The sequence below is a fragment of the Schistocerca americana genome, chromosome 9, assembly GCF_021461395.2.
Source record: "Schistocerca americana isolate TAMUIC-IGC-003095 chromosome 9, iqSchAmer2.1, whole genome shotgun sequence".
In the NCBI taxonomy this organism is placed as follows: Eukaryota; Metazoa; Arthropoda; class Insecta; order Orthoptera; family Acrididae; genus Schistocerca; species Schistocerca americana.
In genome coordinates this window covers 108,830,986-108,855,097 of record NC_060127.1, presented here as the reverse complement: position 1 = coordinate 108,855,097, position 24,112 = coordinate 108,830,986, and the positions used below count along the sequence as shown (strand labels likewise).

At 40.7% G+C, this 24,112-nt stretch overlaps 1 protein-coding gene across 1 annotated transcript in view; it reads left to right on the top strand.

The window, feature by feature from the left end:
- LOC124551013 (peroxidase-like) overlaps positions 1-24,112 on the top strand; it is a 199,080-nt gene that overhangs the window by 156,850 nt on the left and 18,118 nt on the right. Inside the window, exons 10-11 of the mRNA XM_047125858.1 lie at positions 2,411-2,567; positions 15,106-15,276. Coding sequence (XP_046981814.1) covers positions 2,411-2,567; positions 15,106-15,276 — 328 coding nt within the window. The remainder of the gene's footprint in view (positions 1-2,410; positions 2,568-15,105; positions 15,277-24,112) is intronic.

Genomic DNA, 24,112 nt, shown 5'->3' with positions numbered 1-24,112 from the left:
CGTGTCCCCGCTTTAGTCAATCTCGTGTTGTCCTGTCCCTGCCATCTACTTTACCGGATATTTTAGCTGACGACGCTCGAGCAGCTGCTCGTGTTCTGCGTTTTATAACTTTAACTGGCTTGTCCAAAGATATCTGACCTTTTTACTTCTTTTATCTGCATCTTTGTCAGGTCTTTCTGGTGTCCCCCCTCCCCTTGAGTTTTACTAGATTCCATGTGCTCTAACAACGGTGACTGGGCGCTAATGACCTCAGTAGTTGAGCGCCCTTAAACCCCACCAAAAAAAAAAAAAATTCCTCCCCTCCCCCAGCTTCATCCACACAGCCTCCCAATTCTGCATCAGCCTTGTCCTGACACCATCTAGTCCTGCACGTGCTGTCAGACAGCGCTCTTCTCTCCCCCATCTGTACCCTCCTACCTCCCCCTTCCCTACCCCATACCGGTGCTTTTGTTCAACACCACAGTTACAGTATGGCCAGAGAGCCAGATGCAGTGTGTGTGTGTGTGTGTGTGTGTGTGTGTGTGTGTGTGTGTGTGTGTGTGTGCACGCGTGCGCGCTCATATTTTCCTTTCTTTTCTGAAGAAGTCTGTGGCCAAAAGCTCTGTGTGTCAGTGTGTAACAGTCTTTTCATTGTGCATATCTGCAACTCAGCATATCACCTTTACTATTAGTAGCATTCTATCCTATTTATAATATTGCCAAAATTTTAGTGCAGACTTTTGATTGTTCAGCTCAAGAATAATTTGGTTTAACTGAATAGTAGGTGATTAGAAAAGTATTAATACTCATATTATTATTTGGTTAATACTCTCTACATCTCCATGGTGAATTATTTTTGTGTAAAATCTCCAGGTTCATAATTTAGCTACTTTAGAAAATTTCTTAATTATAAATGGATGATTCGGAAAACTAATGGCCCTATTTGATTTTTAAAAAAAATTAAGGCAGCAAAAGAATAATGTCAAATCTAGGAATTAAGCAAAATCTCAAGTAATGAAAATATTTTTGTATGTGGCTTAAATTTAATTTCAGATATTGTCTAACATAATTAGTTTATGGAAAAATGAGATTGGTTATTGTAAAGAGTGAAATCAAGGCTAGCTGTGTCCATCCCCTCAAAATTTACTGATTAGCTCTTGACTTTTTTCTAGTCATGTGACATTGAGACAACTAGAATTATGGTAATAGCTTCTCTTCGTTAACAAAGTTTTAAAAAAAATTAAACACACCATTAAATTCAGCAGACTGTGCAATAAGGTTACGTAAAATATTCTACAAACAGTATTTATATATACAGGATGGGCCAAAGTCACTACCCATTGTAACCCATTGGAAAAATTAAGTTAATCTTGTTTGTTTGTGATAATTGTAGATACAAATACCAGAGTGCACTGCTATATTTTTTTTAGATAATTATAGATGCAAACACAAGAGTGAAATGCTATTAAATCAAACACCTCTGCTATTGTTTCTAACCTGTTGTGAAGATGTTTTCTAATAATTTTTTGTTTTAAAAACATTGTACAAAGGTGGTTATAATTGAATAATAATGACTGTAATAAAAATTTCAACACTGTTCCACCTAAAACTAAGGCTGTCTAAAATTTATGGATACTGTCTAGGAAAAGTGGGAAACTAAAGGAAAAATTGTACAAGTGGTAATACAGTGATCTAAAAAGTCTACGTAAAGGCTATCTCTTTATCAGGATATTTCTAGATCTTCTGTAACTTCAATAAAGCATTCAGCTATTTTATAAGACCAGTTGTTTGTTTTTTATTCAATTAGCTTATGATGAGTAGTGACTTAGATGGACATAGTCACCAGATAAACAAAAAAAATAGTATTACAAAGGAGTAGAATAATGGTGGGTGGAATAACTTGGTTTTGCTATGTTTCACATTGTGCAGAATTATTTATTTGAGAATCTATGAGTACATTGTGGTTGAAATGGGAGCTAACTGAGCTGCAAATTCTATGTAGAATCATTAAAATCTTAGTGCTCGTTAGCCTGAATATGTTGAATTAAGATCATCTTTGATAAGAAAATATTGGCTGAAGCTGTATTATGTAAATACCTATTTACAGTCCTGCTAAATTGGTATCAGCATCTTGCCCATTTTCATGAGATACTGACAGAAGACAAAACGTAACTGTTGTAGATTGTGAAGAAGGGTTTGATATAAAACTTTTAATTCATGGTTTGAAACTGCTACTTGTTTTGTGATCGCCTGGTGTCTTGTTTCATGACTACTTGGTGTCGGGGCACAAATAACTCTATGGACATAGACAACCACTCTCCACGTAGGAGTCATGTTGGGAAAAACAAAGGCAACAGACTTCAAGACTGTGTATTTTTAAAAATGAACAGTTTCTTATCAGTGAACAGAACTAACAAATTCACATTTTCAGCATGTACAAAGACATAGGATGTCCAGTTGGAAAAATCAAAATAAGTAAATGGATGGATAAGCCAGAAGTACTTGTTCAAGATCAGCACTTGAATCAGCTCACACTTGGTCTTACTCAACAACCTGCCACAAAAGATGATAAATGGACAGTGTATGAGGTAAGTGTCCTATAAATTGTAATTCTGGTGACTTACATCTAGATTTTACAAGTCAAATGGTTTTCTTTAGTAAACCTAGAAGTTTGATCCTATATTTGTGTTAAGTGAACATTTAAGTTGGTCTAGTGGTTTCTTACTGGAAATATGAATGCACAAAATCACAAAGGTGGCAAAACACTGAAAAGTTTATCAGTCAGAGGACATGTGACATTATTTTTGTGGTAAACTAAAAGGGTTTCAAAATTTTAATCTGTTGCAGAGCCTTGTATTCAAATAAACTAGAATCTTCTAAGGCTTGAGTAGATGATGACAGGTCCCACTTTTAGAAAGCTTTTTAAATGGCCTCTCACTTGTTAAAACAATATAAACTTCATTGCGAGACTGAAAAATATTAAATTTTATTCATGGGTTTTTGGCAACTTCCAAATGTGCTTTCTCACTGTTCAACTGAGGTTTTTGGAATTTATCTGCCGGTTACTGCAAGTTTCCACCAGGTCTGAACAACTGTATGTGATTAGCAAAATACTGTTCTAATGTACCTGCCATCATATTGCACATCTTTTTCCTTCATTTTATAAGGGTGATTATTTTCTGAAATATTTCTAAGGTTTTTCAATTTTTTTATTTGCTGCTGGTGATTTATTTTTTGATCTACATTCTGGGCATGGTGGTATAATATTAACATTAGCATATTTGGCCAGTTCATAATCATATACAATGTTTCACACATACCCTGTAAACATTCTACTCTACGTGCTTCCAAATGCAAACTGCCCTTGAGGATTACACATAGTGTAACTTTCTAACCAATATTCTTGACACAAGTTTGTAATTTTTACACTACTACTTTTCTACATAAATTTTGTGTGACTTCAACATCTACATAATTAGTCCACAATTCATGCTTAAGTGTATTGGCTTAGGGTTTGTAAAAGTACTCTCTTTCTCAACTGTTCCACTTTGAGCAGCATGTGGGACAAATGAACACCTCAATCTTTCCACACTAGCTCAGATATCTCTTATGTTACTGTGATGCTCATTTCTCCCCATATGGGTGGGAGTACACCAAGTATTTTGCCATTTTAGCAACAAAGTTGGTGATTGAAATTTCATGAAAAAATCTCACCACAATGAAAAATGACTTCGTTTTCATGATTGCCTCTCCATCTTGCTTATAATATCTGTGACACTCTCTTCCAATTCTTTGATAATACAAAACAAGCTGCCCTTCTTTGGACTTTTTCAATGTCCTCTTTCAGTTCTATCTGGTAAAGATGACATAACATGAAGCAATACTCCAGAAGAGAATAGACAGGTGTAGTGTAGGCAGTCTCTTTAGTAGATTAGTTGCATCTTCAAAGTATTCTGGTAATAAAACATAGTCTTTGGTTTGACATCTTCTCATAATTTCATGAGTGATGGTTCAAATTTCAGTTGTTTGTAATTGTAATCCGTAGGCACTTAATTGAATGTACAACCTTTAAATTTGTGTGATTTATCATGTAACCAAAATTTAACACAAGTTTTTAGTACTTATGTGGAGGAACTCAAAATTTTTTTTATCTTCTGGGGTCAACTGCCACATTTTGCATCGTGCAGACATCTTTTCTAAATCATTATGCAATTCTTTCTTATCTTTCAATACTTTACTAGATGTTACATATGTCAACATTCTTTACAAAAACTGCAAGAGCATTTCCCAGATTGTCTCCTAAATCATTTATATAGATTAAGAACAACAGAGGACCTATAACTTTTCCATTGAGTACCCCACATATCACTTTGGTTATAATAGATGGCTTCCCATCAATTACACAAACTGTGACCCTTGTAACAGGCAATCATTAATGAAATCGCAAGACTGAGGTGATACTTCATAGGCACACAATTTGATTACAAGTTGCTCATAGAGAATAGTGCAAAAAGCCTTCTAGAAAACAACAAATGACCCTTTACTGGTAAGTGGTGGAGAGGCGGCTGGTTGGTATCAGGCAAGGAGTTGTGCAAGACTGTGCGACCAATCATTTCACAGCAGGCTTGTGACGAAAACATGAGTGGACCATCTCTTGAGGCCACAGGTGGTGTGAGGTTGTGGATACCAGAGACCATTTAGTTCTGAAGCCAGTGAGGAGGATGCATAGGTCTTCCCACTCAAGAGAGAGGGATTGTAGAGGGAGGGTGCACAAAGAGCAGGACCATGTTAGAGAGGTGACCATTGTTGTCAAAGGAAGCTGTGATGTTGCCCTCATTGGCACCATGCACAAGATGGAGGGAGCCGAGCAGAGTGATGTTGGCAGATGTTGAATCAAGTGTATGTGGAGAACCACAGAGAATGTAGAGAGTGCCATCTCTGAGTTGGAGAGAGTGATCCTCAACACATAATGCAGGTATGTCAAGCGTGAATATCACAACATTACGAGAAGAGTGAAGTGATGATGGTATAGAGGTCACACAGTGAGAGGGCACATTGTCCAGCAGGGAATCATCAGATGGACACTGGCATCAGTGGATATACATGGAGAGGTGAACGTGAACGTCAATTATTTGACACACACAGAGTAAGCCATGGCCTGGATGACATCTCAGAATCATATTTTGATAGAGGATCCTCGTCAAGGGCCCATCATAGTCTGCTGTTTCTTGTTGAGGCAAATGTCTAAAGTATTATTTGTGTGTGAAAACACCCCTGTGCAGGCTGGAGCTAGGAGGTTGAAACGCTTCCCAGACTACGTCATCCTGGAGCATAAAAAACTTGCAGTCTTCTAGGTCTTTGTGCACAAACATTCACAGTATGGTGGGAAGCATGTGGGGGCAGAGTGTGGATGTTAGTAATGTGCGAGTGGATGTGTTCGACAGGAGGGGAGCTTGGTAGTGAGGAGGGGAATTAGAGGGGGGGGGGGGGGGGGAGGGGGGAGTAGCTCATAGTCTTCAATCTTCAACAAACAACAGGATGTGTCAAAGGCACACCACATAATACCTTTTCTAAGAAACAATTTAGGTCATCTTTAAAGGCAGTGCTGATGCTGAGTAACATCTATAGAACAGCCTCTGACTATGAGCCTGAAGTCACTTGAGGACCACTTTAAGTGTACAGTTCCAACGCTCAACGAGTCCGTTGCTCAAGGGGGGATACGCAGTCATGTGGAATTTGTTGACACCACACAGGCCGCAGAATCTGGTAAAGAGGAGTGACTTGAATTGTCTCCCTTGGTTGGTCATTATAGAAGATGGACAGCCAAATTGGGAGGGCCATGTAGTGGCAAAGGCTCATGTGCCCAGATCAGCAAATATGTCTGAGATGGGAACAGCCTCCACCCATCTGCTGGCACTATCAGTGTCAGGTAGTATGTACATAAAACCTTCTGAAGGAGGAAGAGGACCCACAAGGTTGAGATGTACGTGAAGGAACCATCCTTTCTTTTGTCGCATTGTCCTACAGAGGGGTCGAACATGACAAACAACCTTGCTATGGCGGCAAGGTAAGCATGCGTGTCATTTTTTACTGCAGGCTACACGAAACTGTCTGTCATTAGGCATGTGGTAGCCTTTATTTCCAGGTGTGCAAAATCATGAATGGCCAAAGAAAACATATGTTGTAGGGAAGACAGGACCAGGGGGTGGAGAGCACTTGTAGAGGTATCACACAGCACTGGATGGGAGGAGCCAGGAATACGTGGTATTCCACTGTCAACACATTGGTAGTGTACTGTAGTAAATTTTGAATGTCTCAGTCGTCGTCTGCAGAAGGAAGATGAAATGCCCTGCACATGTGACATGTAATTAGCGACAGCATTATGAGGTCCCCTGATCTAGTCACACCTGTGGTGTATTGACTAATGAGGTCCATGTGACAGAAATGTCTAGTGGGAAGATAATTAGCAGGGTTGCAGGGCGCATCTGTGAGCAGTTTTTGGTTGGTAAAATTGTGACTTCATGTTATTCAGTGTCCTCATGGAAGTATCACACAGCCTCATACATTGCAAGGAGTTCCTGGTTGAACACTGCTCAGTTGCATTGAGGAGGGGAGCATTTTTTGAGAAGAAATGGAGAGGTCGGGTCATGTCACTGACCTGTCACTGAAGAACGATGCTGATTGACAATGCACTCATGTCAGTCATGCTAGAGATGTAAGCATCAGTAAGTGAGTGAGCAAGTGTAAAGGCACTCATAAGGAAAGTCTCAAGAGCACGGAATGTGTGGATCATATCATCAGACCATTGTACTTTCCACACCACAGAAATGTTCTTGCCTGCCATGGCATCTATCAGCAGAGTCTGGAGAGAAGCAGCTGAGGTATATGGCACCGGAAAAAATTTACCATTCTGAGGAATCATTACAGATGTGGTAGTTTTCTGGTAATGGCAGGTCACCAATAAAAGAGGCATGGTCTAATGTCGTACGGTTTCCCTCAGTTGTGACAGTATTCTCAAGGAAAGCAGCACTAGTGTAGCGCAACTGTGATTTGGTACGGTTAATCTCCACACTGTGTCGACAAGCACTTTAAGGACCTGTGTTAAGTGCTGCTCATGCCACTCAGTGGAGATGGACTAGATGAGAATGTCGGTAAGATAGATAGAGCAAAAATGTAGGGAAAGAAGTACAAACTGTTGCCAGTCTGAACAGCATTCTTGAGACCAGATGGCATAAAGCAGTACTCAAACAGACTGAATGGCATAATGATGGCTGTTTTTGCCATGCAGTCTTTGTACATAAGGATCTGATCATATGCTTTGTGATAGTCAACCAAGTCAAAAACCCATGCCCCACTGAATTGTCAAGCAGTGTTGTATGTGAGGAATACGGTAGTTGTTCATAACAGTATGTGCATTGAGCTTGCAGTAGTCCCTGCACAATCAGCATGAACCATCCTTTTGAGGGATTAGATAAAGGGGCAATGACCAATTGCTATTTGATGGGTGCGCGATTCTTGCATGTAAGAATTCATGAATGGTTGCTTTTGCATGATGAAGTTTCTTAGAGGTTAGGCATTGGGCCTTATAATGAACTGGAGGATCTTCTGTAATGGATAAACTATGGAAGGAACACACATGTATCAAGAGATGAAGTATCTGACCACACGAAACATTGATTGTTTCAATGTCACTGACCCAACATTTATGAAGTGTGGTCAGGGGTGAGGGAGTGATGAGTGTGGATATACAACCAATGACGTGAAGCAGCAAGCAGTGAGGTTGTTGACTGTGCAAAGAGCCTGTGCCAGGTTGGCTGAAATGTTGGCTACCAGCTGATGAAGGATATTGTTGTTGGAGCAGAGGGCATTGATCTCGCAGCACTGAGTTGCAGGCTCAGCTAACGAGATGACGAAGTTTACTGTCAAATGGCAGCACTTGGAGGTAGCACAAAAAGGGGGTCGTACTGAACTAGTGGTGGGGGGCAGAGGGGAAGGAGTGAAGGAGCCAGAAATGCACGTGCTGGTAAGGCGGACAAATGAAGGTTGGGAGAGAGACCAAAATGCTTAAGAAAATCAAACCACAGTAGCAACATGCAAGGTCTAACGGAATTGTAGTTCTGGTGCAAGCTGGAGCCGGAGCTCAGTGGCACCGTGGACTGTGATGTCAGAGTTGTTGGCAAGTGTTCACACCATCATGAAGGAACGACTGCACGTGCACAAAGGGTGTGCTCAGTGGGTGCACCACAGTCTTCAACCACACCAGGAAGCATGTCGAATGGCCCACTGTCTTGCTCATCTGCAGCACTATGCTCGGGAAGGGAATGCGTTCCTGGAACAAGTGGTGGCTGGAGATGAGTCATGGTGTCATCACTTCAAACCAGATTCAAAATGACAGTCTCCAGTGGAAGCATCCAGGGTCACCACCACCAAAAAAAACCAAGGCCATCCACACGAGTGCAAGAAAGGTTATGCTGACGTTCTTCTTTGACAAAGATGGCACCCTTCCGATCTACTTCGTGAAGCACAGGACAACAGTGAATGCCCAGCGTTACTTGCAAACCTCGACCACCCTTTGCCAAGCGATCAAATCAAAACGACCGGGCAATCTCACCCGTGGGGTCATTCTGCTCCTTGACAATGCAAAGCCTCATATGGCCAACACAGTCGCGGCACTCCTGCAGATATTCAAATAGGAGGTTCTCGGCCACCCTCCATACAGTCTGCACCTCTCTCCCTGTGATTACGCCATTTTTGCTCTGAGGGGCAAATAGTTCACCTCGGATGACGAATTCAGCTGTATGCGCGGAGCTGGTTAACATCTCAGCATTGGGAATTTTATGAGACAGCCATTCACTGCCTTACGTCACAGTGGGACAAGTGTTTCAACAACCATGGTCACTACTTCTAACATACAGGTACTGGTTTCTGTAATTATGCCTCTGGCTCGTGTCTTTTTGAACACCCCTTATACACAAAATTGAGTGCAACACACTGTCCAGTTTCATTACAAGTGAAGTCTTGTGTGTGATGGATAGGGTATCAAAATGATACAATTGGGAAAAGAAGTATCCAACCTCAACTGTTTTCCAAAGGCTCTTTACGCCTTATTACTTTGACACCACTAATTGTTCTTAGCTTTTGTTTCACTGTCTTGCATTTCATCCTGCTTTTTCTGGTTCAGTATGTCTCTGTGATGAGTTTACAAAGAGACAGTACAGTTGACCCATACTACCTGCAGATTGGAACGGGATGGTTATGTTTCCTGGCTGGCTGTTTTTTATAACTGAGACTCACATCCTGATGGTGTCACTTTCTTCTTCTAACAGAAATTAGCCAATTCATGCCACATTCACTCGTGTTATAATACTTTTGTGTCAACATTTTTGTAGTTCACTTTGTTTTTGTGAAGTATTTTAAATTTTGGGTGAGGCTTGATATTTTTCATTTGAATGTTTATAAGTTTACTTAACTGTCAATGGTCTTCCTAATACACATTTTCTTCTTCCATAAAGCGAGTTGTAGATGTCTAGGAACACTAAATAACTTTTCAAGCCACCACTGAAGTAGTTTTTAAAGTTAATGTACATTTAAAGGATGCAGAAAAACATCCTTCCTCATTTAAAGTTCAAATCGAAAAGAGATGGATCAAAATAAATAAACTATATTAAAATGACTGATATTTATGAAGTTGGAAGTTTTGTTCCCACATTTTGCCATAGCGATAGACTGATTAAAATAACAAGGATTGGATAGGACACTGAATACATGGAATTTACATTCAGCTACTTTAAATTGTAGTCTGTAATGAATTCCAGTCATGCGGTGGATGGGTAAAGAACATGGTAATACTGTGGAATCATTTCTGGTAAATGATTATTCCATCACCACTGCCCAGATATCTTTCCAGAGGCACTTCCCAGAGTGTGCATTGAGTTTTTCAACAGACTTGCAGTTTCATCCATAGAGGATCATTGTTGTTCAAAAATTGTTTAAACGTGATTATGATAGCTTGTGAGGTCATATGCAAACATCCTTGAAATGTGCCTACAATGATAAAACACATATTCACTTATTTGGATTGCATTAATAATCAGAATTTTTTTATTTTTGAGTGGACAGAACCCTCATGACCTTCATGAAAAACCACTACATTACATAACAACCATGTTATTGTATTGTGTGTGGTTCAGAGAGTCAGGTTAATTGGTCCATACTTATTTGAAGTGGATGGGTTCCTGTGACAGTAAACTCTCAATGATGCACTCTTATGGTCAGCACCTTTTTAGCACTAAGATACAATGCGCTACATTTCATGAAATGAGTTCCATCCTTCATGAAATCCTCCCAACTCCACCAAGAGTGTCTTTTCGCCATCCACCTAACCTTCGTAACCTGTTAGTTCATCCCTATGAAATCCCCAAACCACCTTCCCTACCCTCTGGCTCCTACCCTTGTAACCACCCCCGGTGTAAAACCTGTCCCATGCACCCTCCCACCACCACCTACTCCAGTCCCGTAACCCGGAAGGTGTACACGATCAAAGGCAGAGCCATGTGTGAAAGCACCCACGTGATTTACCAACTGACCTGCCTACACTGTGAAGCTTTCTATGTGGGAATGACCAGCAACAAACTGTCCATTCACATGAATGGCCACAGGCAGACAGTGTTTGTTGGTAATGAGGATCACCCTGTGGCTAAACATGCCTTGGTGCACGGCAAGCACATCTTGGCACAGTGTTACACCATCCAGGTTATCTGGATACTTCCCAGTAACACCAACCTGTCAGAACTCCGGAGATGGGAACTTGCCCTTCAGTATATCCTCTCTTCTCGTTACCCACCAGGCCTCAACCTCCGCTAATTTCAAGTTGCCGCCGCTCATACCTCACCTGTCATTCAACAACATCTTTGCCTATGTACTTCCACCTCGACTGACATCTCTGCCCAAACTCTTTGCCTTTACAAATGTCTGCTTCTGTCTGTGTATGTGCGGATGGATATGTGTGTGTATGCCAGTGTATACCTGTCCTTTTTCCCCCCTAAGGTAAGTCTTTGGGCTCCCGGGACTGGAATGACTCCTCCTTACCCTCTCCCTTAAAACCAACACCCTTTCATCTTTCCCTCTCCTTCCCTCTTTCCTGATGAAGCAGCCGTTTGTTGTGAAAGCTAGAATTTTGTGTGTATGTTTGTGTTTGTTGGTGTGTCTATCAACCTGCCAGCGCTTTCATATGGTAAGTCACATCATCTTTGTTTTTTATATATATATATATATATTTATATATATATATATATATATATATATATATATATATATATATATATATATATATATATATTTATATATATATATATATAATGGTAGGAAACATTCCACGTGGGAAAAATTATATATAAAAACAAAGATGAGGTGACTTACCGAACAAAAGCGCTGGCAGGTCGATAGACACACAAACAAACACAAACATACACACAAAATTCAAGCTTTCGCAACAAACTGTTGCTTCATCAGGAAAGAGGGAAGGAGAGGGGAAGACGAAAGGAAGTGGGTTTTAAGGGAGAGGGTAAGGAGTCATTCCAATCCCGGGAGCGGAAAGACTTACCTTAGGGGGAAAAAAGGACAGGTATACACTCGCACACACGCACATATCCGTCCACACATACAGACACAAGGCTTCCCTCTTTCCTGATGAGGCAACAGTTTGTTGCGAAAGCTTGAATTTTGTGTGTATGTTTGTGTTTGTTTGTGTGTCTATCGACCTGCCAGCGCTTTTGTTCGGTAAGTCACCTCATCTTTGTATATATATATATATATATATATATATATATATATATATATATATATATATATATATATATATATATCAAAAAACAAAGATGATGTGACTTACCAAACGAAAGCGCTGGCAGGTCAAAAGACACACAAACATACACACAAAATTCAAGCTTTCGCAACAAACTTTTGCCTCATCAGGATCTGCTATACAATTTTATCCCGCCTATATATACTCAATAATACGTAACCCACTTCCAAACCGTAACCGAAAAAAAATTTTTTCCGCTTTCAACACTACCGCTGCTATAAAATCCACCGTTTCTAGTTCACAAACAGTTCCTTTCACCTTTTAAACAACCATTTCAGCTATTTCTAATAACTTTCGCATTATTTCCATTTCCGTTTTTCCCACATCACTGATAATTTTTAGCCGTTTTCTTAGTAATTCCCTCTTTCCTGATGAGGCAACAGTTTGTTGCGAAAGCTTGAATTTTGTGTGTATGTTTGTGTTTGTTTGTGCGTCTTTCGAGCTGCCAGCGCTTTTGTTTGGCAAGTCACATCATCTTTGTTTTTAGATATATTTTTCCCATGTGGAAAGATGATGTGACTTACCATATGAAAGCGCTGGCAGGTCGATAGAATCACAAACAAACACATACATACACACAAAATTCAAGCTTTCACAAAAAACTGTTGCCTCATCAGGAAAGAGGGAAGGAGAGGGAAAGACGAAAGGAAGTGGGTTTTAAGGGAGAGGGTAAGGAGTCATTCCAATCCCGGGAGCGGAAAGACTTACCATAGGGGGAAAAAAGGACGGGTATACACTCCCACACACACACATATCCATCCACACATATACAGACACAAGCAGACATATTTAAAGACAAAGAGTTTGGGCAGAGATGTCAGTCGAGGCGGAAGTGCAGAGGCAAAGATGATGTTGAATGACAGGAAAGGTGTGAGTGTCGGCAACTTGAAATGAGCGGAGATTGAGGCCTGGTGGGTAACAGGAAGAGAGGATATATTGAAGAGCAAGTTCCCATCTCCGGAGTTCGGATAGGTTGGTGTTGGTGGGAAGTATCCAGATAACCCGGACGGTGTAACACTGTGCCAAGTAGTGCTGGCCGTGCACCAAGGCATGTTTAGCCACAGGGTGATCCTCATTACCAACAAACACTGTCTGCCTGTGTCCATTCATGCGAATGGACAGTTTGTTGCTGGTCATTCCCACATAGAATGCATCACAGTGTAGGCAGGTCAGTTGGTAAATCACGTGGGTGCTTTCACATGTGGCTCTGCCTTTGATCGTGTACACCTTCCGGGTTACAGGACTGGAGTAGGTGGTGGTAGGAGGGTGCATGGGACAGGTTTTACACCGGGGACAGTTACAAGGATAGGAGCCAGAGGGTGGGGAAGGTGGTTTGGGGATTTCATAGGGATGAACTAACAGGTTACGAAGGTTAGGTGGACGGCGGAAAGACACTCTTGGTGGGGTGGGGAGGATTTCATGAAGGGTGGATCTCATTTCAGGGCAGGATTTGAGGAAATCGTATCCCTGCTGGTGAGCCACATTCAGAGTCTGGTCCAGTCCTGGAAAGTATTCTGTCACAAGTGGGGCACTTTTGTGGTTCTTCTGTGGGGGATTCTGGGTTTGAGAGGATGAGGAAGTGGCTCTGGTTATTTGCTTCTGTACCAGGTCCGAAGGGTAGTTGCGGGATGCGAAAGCTGTTGTCAGGTTGTTGGTGTAATGGTTCAGGGATTCCGGACTGGAGCAGATTCGTGATGGTGTGATGTTCCTTGATGACACGTTGACTACTGAATGGTATGTGAATGTTTTAGAAGATGATTTCATCCCCATTATCAAAAGTGACCCTGATTTCGATAAGATGTGGTTCATGCAAGACAGAGCTTGACGCCATCAAAGCAGGAGAGTGATTGATGTCCTGAAGGAGCACTCTGGGGACATCATTCTGGCTCTGGTGTACTCAGAGGCCACTGGAATGGGCCTCGATTGGCTTATATATTCTCTGGATCTGAACACATACAACTCTTTTTTGTGGGCCTATATTAAAGATCATGTGTATAGCAATAACTCCAAAAATCATTGCTGAGCTGAAAACAGCCATTCAAGAGGTCATCAACAGCACTGATGTTCTGACACTTAAGCGGGTCATGCAGAACTTTGCTCTTCATCTGTGCCACATCATCGCCAATGATGGCAGACATATCTAACATGCCATAACCTAAATCCAAATATCGGTAGTGATGTTTACATGTTGAATAAAGTGTGTGCACAGCTTAGTTTGTAACTAATTTATGTTTTTTTTTCATACAGTTCAATAATTGTTACCCTGTATGTGTAAGGAAGTAATATATGTAACAAAATAAGATATGGGAGGATGTAATGCATGGGAGGAAGTAATATGTGGAAAGGAATATCCAGGAGAAAGGAAGTAATATGTGGGACACAGCCATATGTGGGAGGAACTAACACATGGAAGGAAGTAATTTGTGAGGGGAAGTAATTAATATGTTGTCTGTCTCTTCCCGAAACATACTCTTTCAGAATTTCAGTAGTAAACCTCTCTGCGATGCGCAAAGCCTCTCTTGTAGCATCTGCACTTGACGTTCGATGATCATCTCCATAATGCTCTCATGTGCTCTACACAGACGTCTGTAACATTATGTGCCGCTGTTCATTGAATCTGCTCTCTCTCTTCTATTAACCCAACCTTATAGGTGTAAAAGACTGTTTAGCAATATTCAAGTGTTGCTCAGACGAGCATTTTATAAGTCACTTATTTCATACACAAATTGTATTTCCTTATGATTCTTCCAATCAATCTCTGCTTGGCACCTGTTCTTCCTACTATCTGTTTTAAGTGGACATTCCAGTCCAAGTCTTTCAGAATTCACAGGTGTCCATGCAGGTCACATCATATGTTGATGAAGTACTTATACTGTGATCCGGATGGACCTCTAAGAATTCTACAAGTTAGAAATACGCCAGAGAAACATCAGATCACATGCCAGTTAGGTCATTCCTCATGATTACTCAAAGGTGTTTTACAATAATTATGATTTTCAGCAACTTGTCACCAAAAGGATGGCAAACTACTGACAAATTAACGGTTACAGGCTACACATGAGTATACTGTACTAAACTTACCATATTAGGCATTCTCCAAGACAATGACAGTGGGTGTACCTGTGGACTATGAAATGATAGTGCATCAAATTATATGTTGTTTGTCACAGATATTTTAAAATTCTTAATTGTTTGCAGAATTGTAACTATTACTAATTTGTTTATTCTCAATAATGTGACTGGTGTAATTTTAACAATTTCAGCTTAACAGAAACCTGTTCAGAGTAGATCAGGCTTATGGTCAAGATCTAGATATGTTTGACATTCTTAGAGGAAGGGATAATGGTTTGGGAAGCTACAATGATTACCGGGAATTAATAAACCTACCACGAGCTAAAAAATTTGAAGACTTTGCTGATCTTATGTCATATGAGGTTTGTACATCAACAATCATTTTTCTGCACTCTTATTTGCTTGTAAATATTATAAACTGAGTTGTAACAACATATGTTTAGAATTTAACTGAATTAAAGATGATATGATGAGGAACCTCTCACTGATAGTATACAATAATTCTCTGTCATATTTCTTAGCTAGCGTATAATGAAATTTACTGTACTGTATTATTCTTTCTTTCTTCCTGCACCCTCCCCCCTCTCACTCCCTCCCCCTCTCCCAACCTCCACCCTCCAACCTCCAGTTTCCTCTGCCTCCTCTTTTCTACCACAAAAAGTAACTCGTTGTTCCAAACAAGAGTGATGACCAAACAATCTTCCTCAACAATCTTCCTAGCAACAGACACAGAAAGAAATCACTGCCAGTTACTTGTTCAAAATCTAGGCTGATCAGATCATTTCTGGCATATATCAAAAGCAAACATTTACACAGAAAAGTCTGCTGAATTGAATGCATTCAAAAGGGTCTTCTGAGAATCAAACCTACATCATTTCTCATCCCAGTTGCAACATGAAAGGTAGGAGAAAGTGTGTGCAGAAACAAATATAAACAAATATTTAATATATTTATGACACTATTAAAATTAAAATTTGAGGAAGCATTTTCCCAGAACATTTCATTTCATTGGAGCTCCAAAAATGTCTATGGTGACCACAGGTATCAAAAATCCTCTGAAACTCTAAGGGATCTCGTATCTATCCAAAATAGCCAGATTGACTCAGCTGTTTCAGAATCTACAAAATTTATGGGAGACATTATAGAAAGGTATTGCTACCTGCAAAATAAAATCTTACAAACAGTAAAACATTACTGAAGGCAGGTAAAAAAGCAAAGCAATCTGGAATGTAACCAGACAGGAGACAGCACATGTTGCACAAAAACATATGGAAAAATAGATTGAAAGCAAAGATGTTCAAATCAGCAACCCAAAGGAACAAGCAAATTTCATGAATGCACACTTCAGTAGCGTTGCTTCAAAACTGCAAGAGAAATTTTCATGCACATATGTTCTGCATCACAAGGACCAGTAACCACACTCAGTGGTGCTCTTTCCAACAATAGAGAAAGAGGTGGCACTGGTAATATACCAGTTGAACAATAATAAATCCACAGGGTTAGATGAGATCCTAGACAGTGTCCTTAAGAAATGTGTAAACAACATAAAAACCCATTAACAATAATAATTTATGAATATTTCACATCTGGCTGCTTTCCTGAAACAAACAAAAGTAATACCAGTACTATAAAATGGTAATGAGGAAAATGCAGAAAACTGCAAACCAGTTTCTTTATTATGTTTCATTTCCAAAACAACATAAATCATAATGAAAAATACACTAATGGAGTAATTAAATAAATACAAACTTCTCTTACTTGAGACCCTAGTTAAGGGTGAGACTGCAACAAACTTTACCTTTTCTCCTTCTTCTTCCTTTTTTTTTTAAAAAAAAAAAGAAAAATCTATCAAAGGCATACAACACAGTTGGCCACATAATTTTACTGCACATATCAGAGTTATTATGAATAAGGGGTATGGCACAGAATTGGCTTAAGTCATGCTTGGAAAACCAGGTGCAAAGAGTTGAAATCTCACTTATTTCTAAAAGACTAGTAGTGAAACACTTATCAGACCTGAAATAAGTTAATATAGGCATCCCCTACGGAGTGTTTTGGACCAAATTGTCTTCCTTATACATATATGACTGTTTTTACACAGTGTGTCAGGCACAGAGAAAAAATATGACTTGCTGATGACAGCAACAGTAGCCTACTTCGGATATATGCATTCAATTCTCAGCTATGGGATCATGTTTTGAGGAATAATTGCTGGGAACATACACATTATTTTTAAGATACAGAAATAGCTGTATAAATAGTGACAAATAGCCCTAACAGAACACACTCTAAAGAATTATTCAAAAAGTTAGAAATTCTAACAGTTCTATGTGAATACATCTACCACAACATAATGTGCATAAGAAAAAATCTTAGTCTGTACACCACAAACAGCACAATACATGGCCATGGAACCAAATCCAGACAGTGTTTACATCTAAACAGAAGAAAAAAGTAAAAAAAACTCGAAATGGTGTATTACGCCCTGAATTAAGATTGTACGATAGACTAGTACAAGAAATAATAATTGCAAATGAGCCCTACACCTTTCGCCAAAGCCTAAAATAATATTTACTAACTAATATATACTACACTGTAAATGAATCTTTAAAATAACTATAGATAGTAACTTAATGTTCATTATCATTACACTATGCAAAAATTATTCCATTCCATTGTGACATGGTGGTGCAGCAAGTTTCCATTGCTGCTACATAAAAAACAGTTGTAGGTTGTACAATATTCTTTGTTAATTTAAGAGCAACACATCACGCAGATGGGGCATCATTAGGTTATCTTAAAACATAAGAGGATGACAATATTACAATAAAGCCAGTGTGGTCCTATCCTGGACTACCATAGAAACAAAATAAGCTTCAAAAACTGACCAAACCAAATTATATAGAGAAACATAATGTAACTCATGTTATAAAATCGGAAATTTCCTGCCAAAAAGCATCCATCAAGAAGACATGATACCACGTAAAACATAATGAAAGGCAACCTATATGGAAAAACATTAAGAATTAGTGAAATAGAATCACCAGGATCGGGCATGAGTAGAGAACGAAGGAAAAACCGAAGAGGCAACGACAGGCATAGCAGCGAAGGACAGGAACTCACGTTCTACCTGTAAGCACAGCTGTACACAACAACTATTCACTATGTGAATATAGATGGGCCTCTGGGGCCTTTGTAATGTATGGCTGTGTTTACAGTTCGTATGTGATGTCCTGTTCTGTGCTGCTCTGCCTAACATCGCCTCCATGATGTAATACACATTTTTCGGTTTCTCCTTCATTCTCTACTCATGTCTAATCCCAATGATTCTATTTCATTAATTCCCAATATTTGTTGTGTATAGATTGCCTTTTAGTACATTTTATTTGGTATCGTGCCTTCTCGATGGATGCTTTTTGGCAGAAAATTTTTTTAAGTCCAGGATAGGACCATGCTGGCTCTATTGTAATGTCATCGTCCTCTTATATTTTCAGATAACTCGATGATGTCCTATCTGAGTAAAACACATTGTTCTTAAGTTAATAAATAGTATTGTGCAACCTATGACTGTTTTTTAAATAATGTTGTACTGCATAACAATTTATTACACGATTAGAAGTATAGGAGCTATAAACACTATAAGAGGAAAGATTATTTTAATAAGAACTGTTGTATAAATGACATCCATACAATGTATATTGTTCTATAGATGAATAAATAAATCATTATTTTGTGTATAGCTATTGCTCATATTGGGAACTGAACCTTCTCAAGTATTACCTGGTTCTCTACAAAGTTATTATTAATATTATTTTCAAATATTCCCTTTTAAGAAAACGTATGAATATGAGTAGTCATGATTTTGTCTTGTTCCTTCATTCTTCCCAGAGTCTCCTCTTACAATCACTGTTTTCCCTTCCATTTATTTCCTGTTCTCTTTTCTGTATGTTTCTGCATAAGTGTGATGTTTCTAAACAGCTCTCGATTGCTTATTTAATCTCGTGTGATAAATTCTTATTGTTAGATGTATAATTCCTTCAGTTCTGAACACTATGTTGCAGTTGGTTTTACTTAATGTTAATTAGTTCAGGAGGTATCATTATATGAAGATATTGTAAATTCATCACTACGCAAACACAAGGGTACAAATCCTTTTTATATATATATGTCCATAATGATGACCTTTTTTGTTCCTTATCCTCCCAGGGATTGTTTCCTAGAGTTTGTTCCCACTTAGCAAAATTACCCTGTATATTGCTCATGTGCCATGCAAATTGTAATGCTTACTCACTAAGGAAATCTGGTTAGATGTAAGACTGGCCTAAAGCCCTTAATCTCACCAAGAGAATAAAATACACAAATAAATCACTTTGATACATATTAGATTACTAATATGTTTCACACCTGTAAGTGCTTAGGTGCAAAGTACAGCAGTAAGAAAACTCCAATATCTTGTCACATATCCTGGGCTCCCACCCTTTCTTTCCAGCATTCCCCTGACTCTCTCCCTGAAGAAGGAACTGCCTGCTATGAAAACAGTGGATATATCATTATTATGGTGTGGGAACAATGTGTTCTTTGAATAGAATGTATCCAGTGCCGCACAGCAATTGACGTAGCATTAGGGGAATCTTTAAGAGCTCGTTGGCTGAGGAGGCACACTCCTTGAGTGTGTTGGTGGATGTACAGTTCTCTTCTTGCTGTTTGTCAATGTACTAGGCAAGAGTGGAGGCACCAGGGAAAAAGATCTTGGGACCCTGCAGCCCATGTCAAAATGCAGCAGCATGGTGGGTCGAACGACTGGTTAGAGATGAAGTAATGTAAAAAGTCCATTCCTAAGTGTGGTTTTATGATGTCTTTGTCAGAGAACGCCCATGTGACATGGCAAGATGGGGACAGTCCCACAATTGAAAACACGGTTCGCAGAAGTGCACATATTGTGACCAATTGTGAGACCATGTTTGGAGCGTGCCAAAGACCAGTCACAACACACAGTGTGTAATATGTGGTTGTCCCTTGAAACACACTGAAATGTGGGATAAGTTCCATTTGGCGGTATGCAGGTACTGTTGTGAACCTGTAGCAAAATCCTGTTGGAAGGCCAGTAACAAGTCTACATCTACATCTACATCTACATCTACATTTATACTCTGCAAGCCACCCAACGGTGTGTGGCGGAGGGCACTTTATGTGCCACTGTCATTACCTCCCTTTCCTGTTCCAGTCGCATATGGTTCGCGGGAAGAACGACTGTCTGAAAGCCTCCGTGCACACTCTAATCTCTCTAATTTTACATTCGTGATCTCCTCGGGAGGTATAAGTAGGGGGAAGCAATATATTGGATACCTCATCCAGAAACGCACCCTCTCGAAACCTGGCGAGCAAGCTACACCGCCATGCAGAGCGCCTCTCTTGCAGAGTCTGCCACTTGAGTTTGTTAAAAATTTCTGCAACGCTATCACGGTTACCAAATAACCCTGTGATGAAACACGCCGTTCTTCTTTAGATCTTATCTATCTCCTCCGTCAACCCGATCTGGTTCTGATCCCACACTGATGAGCAATACTCAAGTATAGGTCGAACGAGTGTTTTGTAAGCCACCTCCTTTGTTGATGGACTACATTTTCTAAGGACTCTCCCAATGAATCTCAACCTGATACCCGCCTTACCAACAATTAATTTTATATGATCATTCCACTTCAAATCGTTCCGCACGCATACTCCCAGATATTTTACAGAAGTAATTGCTACCAGTGTTTGTTCCGCTATCATATAATCATACAATAAAGGATCCTTCTTTCTATGTATTCGCAATACATTACATTTGTCTATGCTAAGGGACAGTTGCCACTCCCTGCACCAAGTGCCTATCTGCTGCAGATCTTCCTGCATTTCGCTACAATTTTCTAATGCTGCAACTTCTCTGTATACTACAGCATCATCCACGAAAAGCCGCATGGGACTTCCGACACTATCTACTAGGTCATTTATATATATTGTGAAAAGCAATGGTCCCACAACACTCCCCTGTGGCACGCCAGAGGTTACTTTAACATCTGTAGACGTCTCTCCATTGATAACAACATGCTGTGTTCTGTTTGCTAAAAACTCTTCAATCCAGTCACACAGCTGGTCTGATATTCCGTAGGCTCTTACTTTGTTTATCAGGCGACAGTGCGGAACTGTATCGAATGCCTTCCGGAAGTCAACAAAAATAGCATCTACCTGGGAGCCTGTATCTAATATTTTCTGGGTCTCATGAACAAATAAAGCGAGTTGGGTCTCACACGATCTCTGTTTCCAGAATCCATGTTGATTCCTACATAGTAGATTCTGGGTTTCCAAAAACGACATGATACTTGAGCAAAAAACATGTTCTAAAATTCTACAACAGATCGACGTCAGAGATATAGGTCTACAGTTTTGCGCATCTGCTCGACGACCTTTCTTGAAGACTGGGACTACCTGTGCTCTTTTTCAATCATTTGGAACCTTCCGTTCCTCTAGAGACTTGCGGTACATGGCTGTTAGAAGGGGGGCAAGTTCTTTCGCGTACTCTGTGTAGAATCGAATTGGTATCCCGTCAGATCCAGTGGACTTTCCTCTGTTGAGTGATTCCAGTTGCTTTTCTATTCCTTGGATACTTATTTCGATGTCAGCCATTTTTTCGTTTGTGCGAGGATTTAGAGAAGGAACTGCAGTGCGGTCTTCCTCTGTGAAACAGCTTTGGAAAAAGGTGTTTAGTATTTCAGCTTTACGCGTGTCATCCTCTGTTTCAATGCCATCATCATCCCGGAGAGTGTGGATATGCTGTTTCGAGCCACTTACTGATTTAACGTAAGACCAGAACTTCCTAGGATTTTCTGTCAAGTCGGTACATAGAATTTTACTTTCGAATTCAGTGAACGCTTCACGCATAGCCCTCCTTACACTAACTTTGACATCGTTTAGCTTCTGTTTGTCTGAGAGGTTTTGGCTGCGTTTAAACTTAGAGTGAAGCTCTCTTTGCTTTCGCAGTAGTTTCCTAACTTTGTTGTTGTACCACAGTGGGTTTTTCCCGTCCCTCACAGTTTTACTCGGCACGTACCTGTCTAAAACGCATTTTACGATTGCCTTGAACTTTTTCCATAAACACTCAACATTGTCAGTGTCGGAACAGAAATTTTCATTTTGATCTGTTAGGTAGTCTGAAATCTGCCTTCTATTACTCTTGCTAAACAGATAAACCTTCCTCCCTTTTTTTATATTCCTACTAACTTCCATATTCAGGGATGCTGCAACGGCCTTATGATCACTGATTCCCTGTTCTGTACATACAGAGTCAAAAAGTTTGGGTCTGTTTGTTATCAGTAGGTCCAAGATGTTATCTCCACGAGTTGGTTCTCTGTTTAATTGCTCGAGGTAATTTTCGGATAGTGCACCCAGTATAATGTCACTCGATGCTCTGTCCCTACCACCCGTCCTAAACATCTGAGTGTCCCAGTCTATATCTGCTAAATTGAAATCTCCACCTAAGACTATAACATGCTGAGAAAATTTATGTGAAATGTATTCCAAATTTTCTCTCAGTTGTTCTGCCACTAATGCTGCTGAGCCGGGAGGTCGGTAAAAGGAGTCAATTATTAACCTAGCTCGGTTGTTGAGTGTAACCTCCATCCATAATAATTAACAGGAACTATCCACTTCTACTTCACTACAGGATAAGCTACTACTAACAGCGATGAACACTCCACCACCGGTTGCATACAATCTATCCTTTCTAAACACCATCTGTACCTTTGTAAATATTTCGGCAGAATTTATCTCTGGCTTCAGCCAGCTTTCTGTACCTATAACGATTTCAGCTTCGGTGCTTTCTATCAGCGCTTGAAGTTCCGGTACTTTACCAACGCAGCTTCGACAGTTTACAATTACAATACCGATTGCTGCTTGGTCCCCGCATGTCCTGACTTTGCCCCACACCCGTTGAGGCTGTTGCCCTTTCTGTACTTGCCCAAGGCCATCTAACCTAAAAAACCGCCCAGCCCACGCCACACAACCCCTGCTACCCGTATAGCCGCTTGTTGCGTGTAGTGGACTCCTGACCTATCCAGCGGAACCCGAAACCCCACCACCCTATGGCGCAAGTTGAGGAATCTGCAGCCCACACGGTCGCAGAACCGTCTCAGCCTCTGATTCAGACCCTCCACTCGGCTCTGTACCAAAGGTCCGCAGTCAGTCCTGTCGACGATGCTGCAGATGGTGAGCTCTGCTTTCATCCCGCTAGCGAGACTGGCAGTCTTCACCAAATCAGATAGCCCGCGGAAGCCAGAGAGGATTTCCTCGGATCCATAGCGACACACATCATTGGTGCTGACATGAGCGACCACCTGCAGATGGGTGCACCCTGTACCCTTAATGGCATCCGGAAGGACCCTTTCCACATCTGGAATGACCTCCCCCGGTATGCACACGGAGTGCACATTGGTTTTCTTCCCCTCTCTTGCTGCCATATCCCTAAGGGGCCCCATTACGCGCCTGACATTGGAGCTCCCAACTACCAGTAAGCCCACCCTCTGTGACTGCCCGGATCTTGCAGTCTGAGGGGCAACCTCTGGAACAGGACAAGCAGCCATGTCAGGCCGAAGATCAGTATCAGCCTGAGACAGAGCCTGAGACCGGTTCGTCAGACAAACTGGAGAGGCCTTCCGTTCAGCCCTCCGGAATGTCTTTCGCCCCCTGCCACATGTTGAGACGACCTCCCACTCTACCACAGGTGAGGGATCAGCCTCAATGCGGGCAGTATCCTGGGCAACCACAGTCGTAGTCCGATCGGGGGATGCGTGGGACGAGCTGGCCATCCCCGACAAACCCCCATCCGGAACCCCACAGTGATGCCCATTGGCAACAGCCTCAAGCTGTGTGATCGAAGCCAACACTGCCTGAAGCTGGGAGCGAAGGGATGCCAACTCAGCCTGCATCCGAACACAGCAGTTGCAGTCCCTATCCATGCTAAAAACTGTTGTGCAAAGAACGTCTGAACTAATCTACAGAGAGCGCAAACAAATCGACACAAAATTTAAACGGTTATTAAAATACAAGATTGCCTAGTAAATGCAGTAATGCTGCTACTTGTGCACTGCTGACACACTGCTCGGCGGCGGAAGGAGACTACGCAATTTTACACTATTCAGGTACTAAAACGCGATGCTACAACTC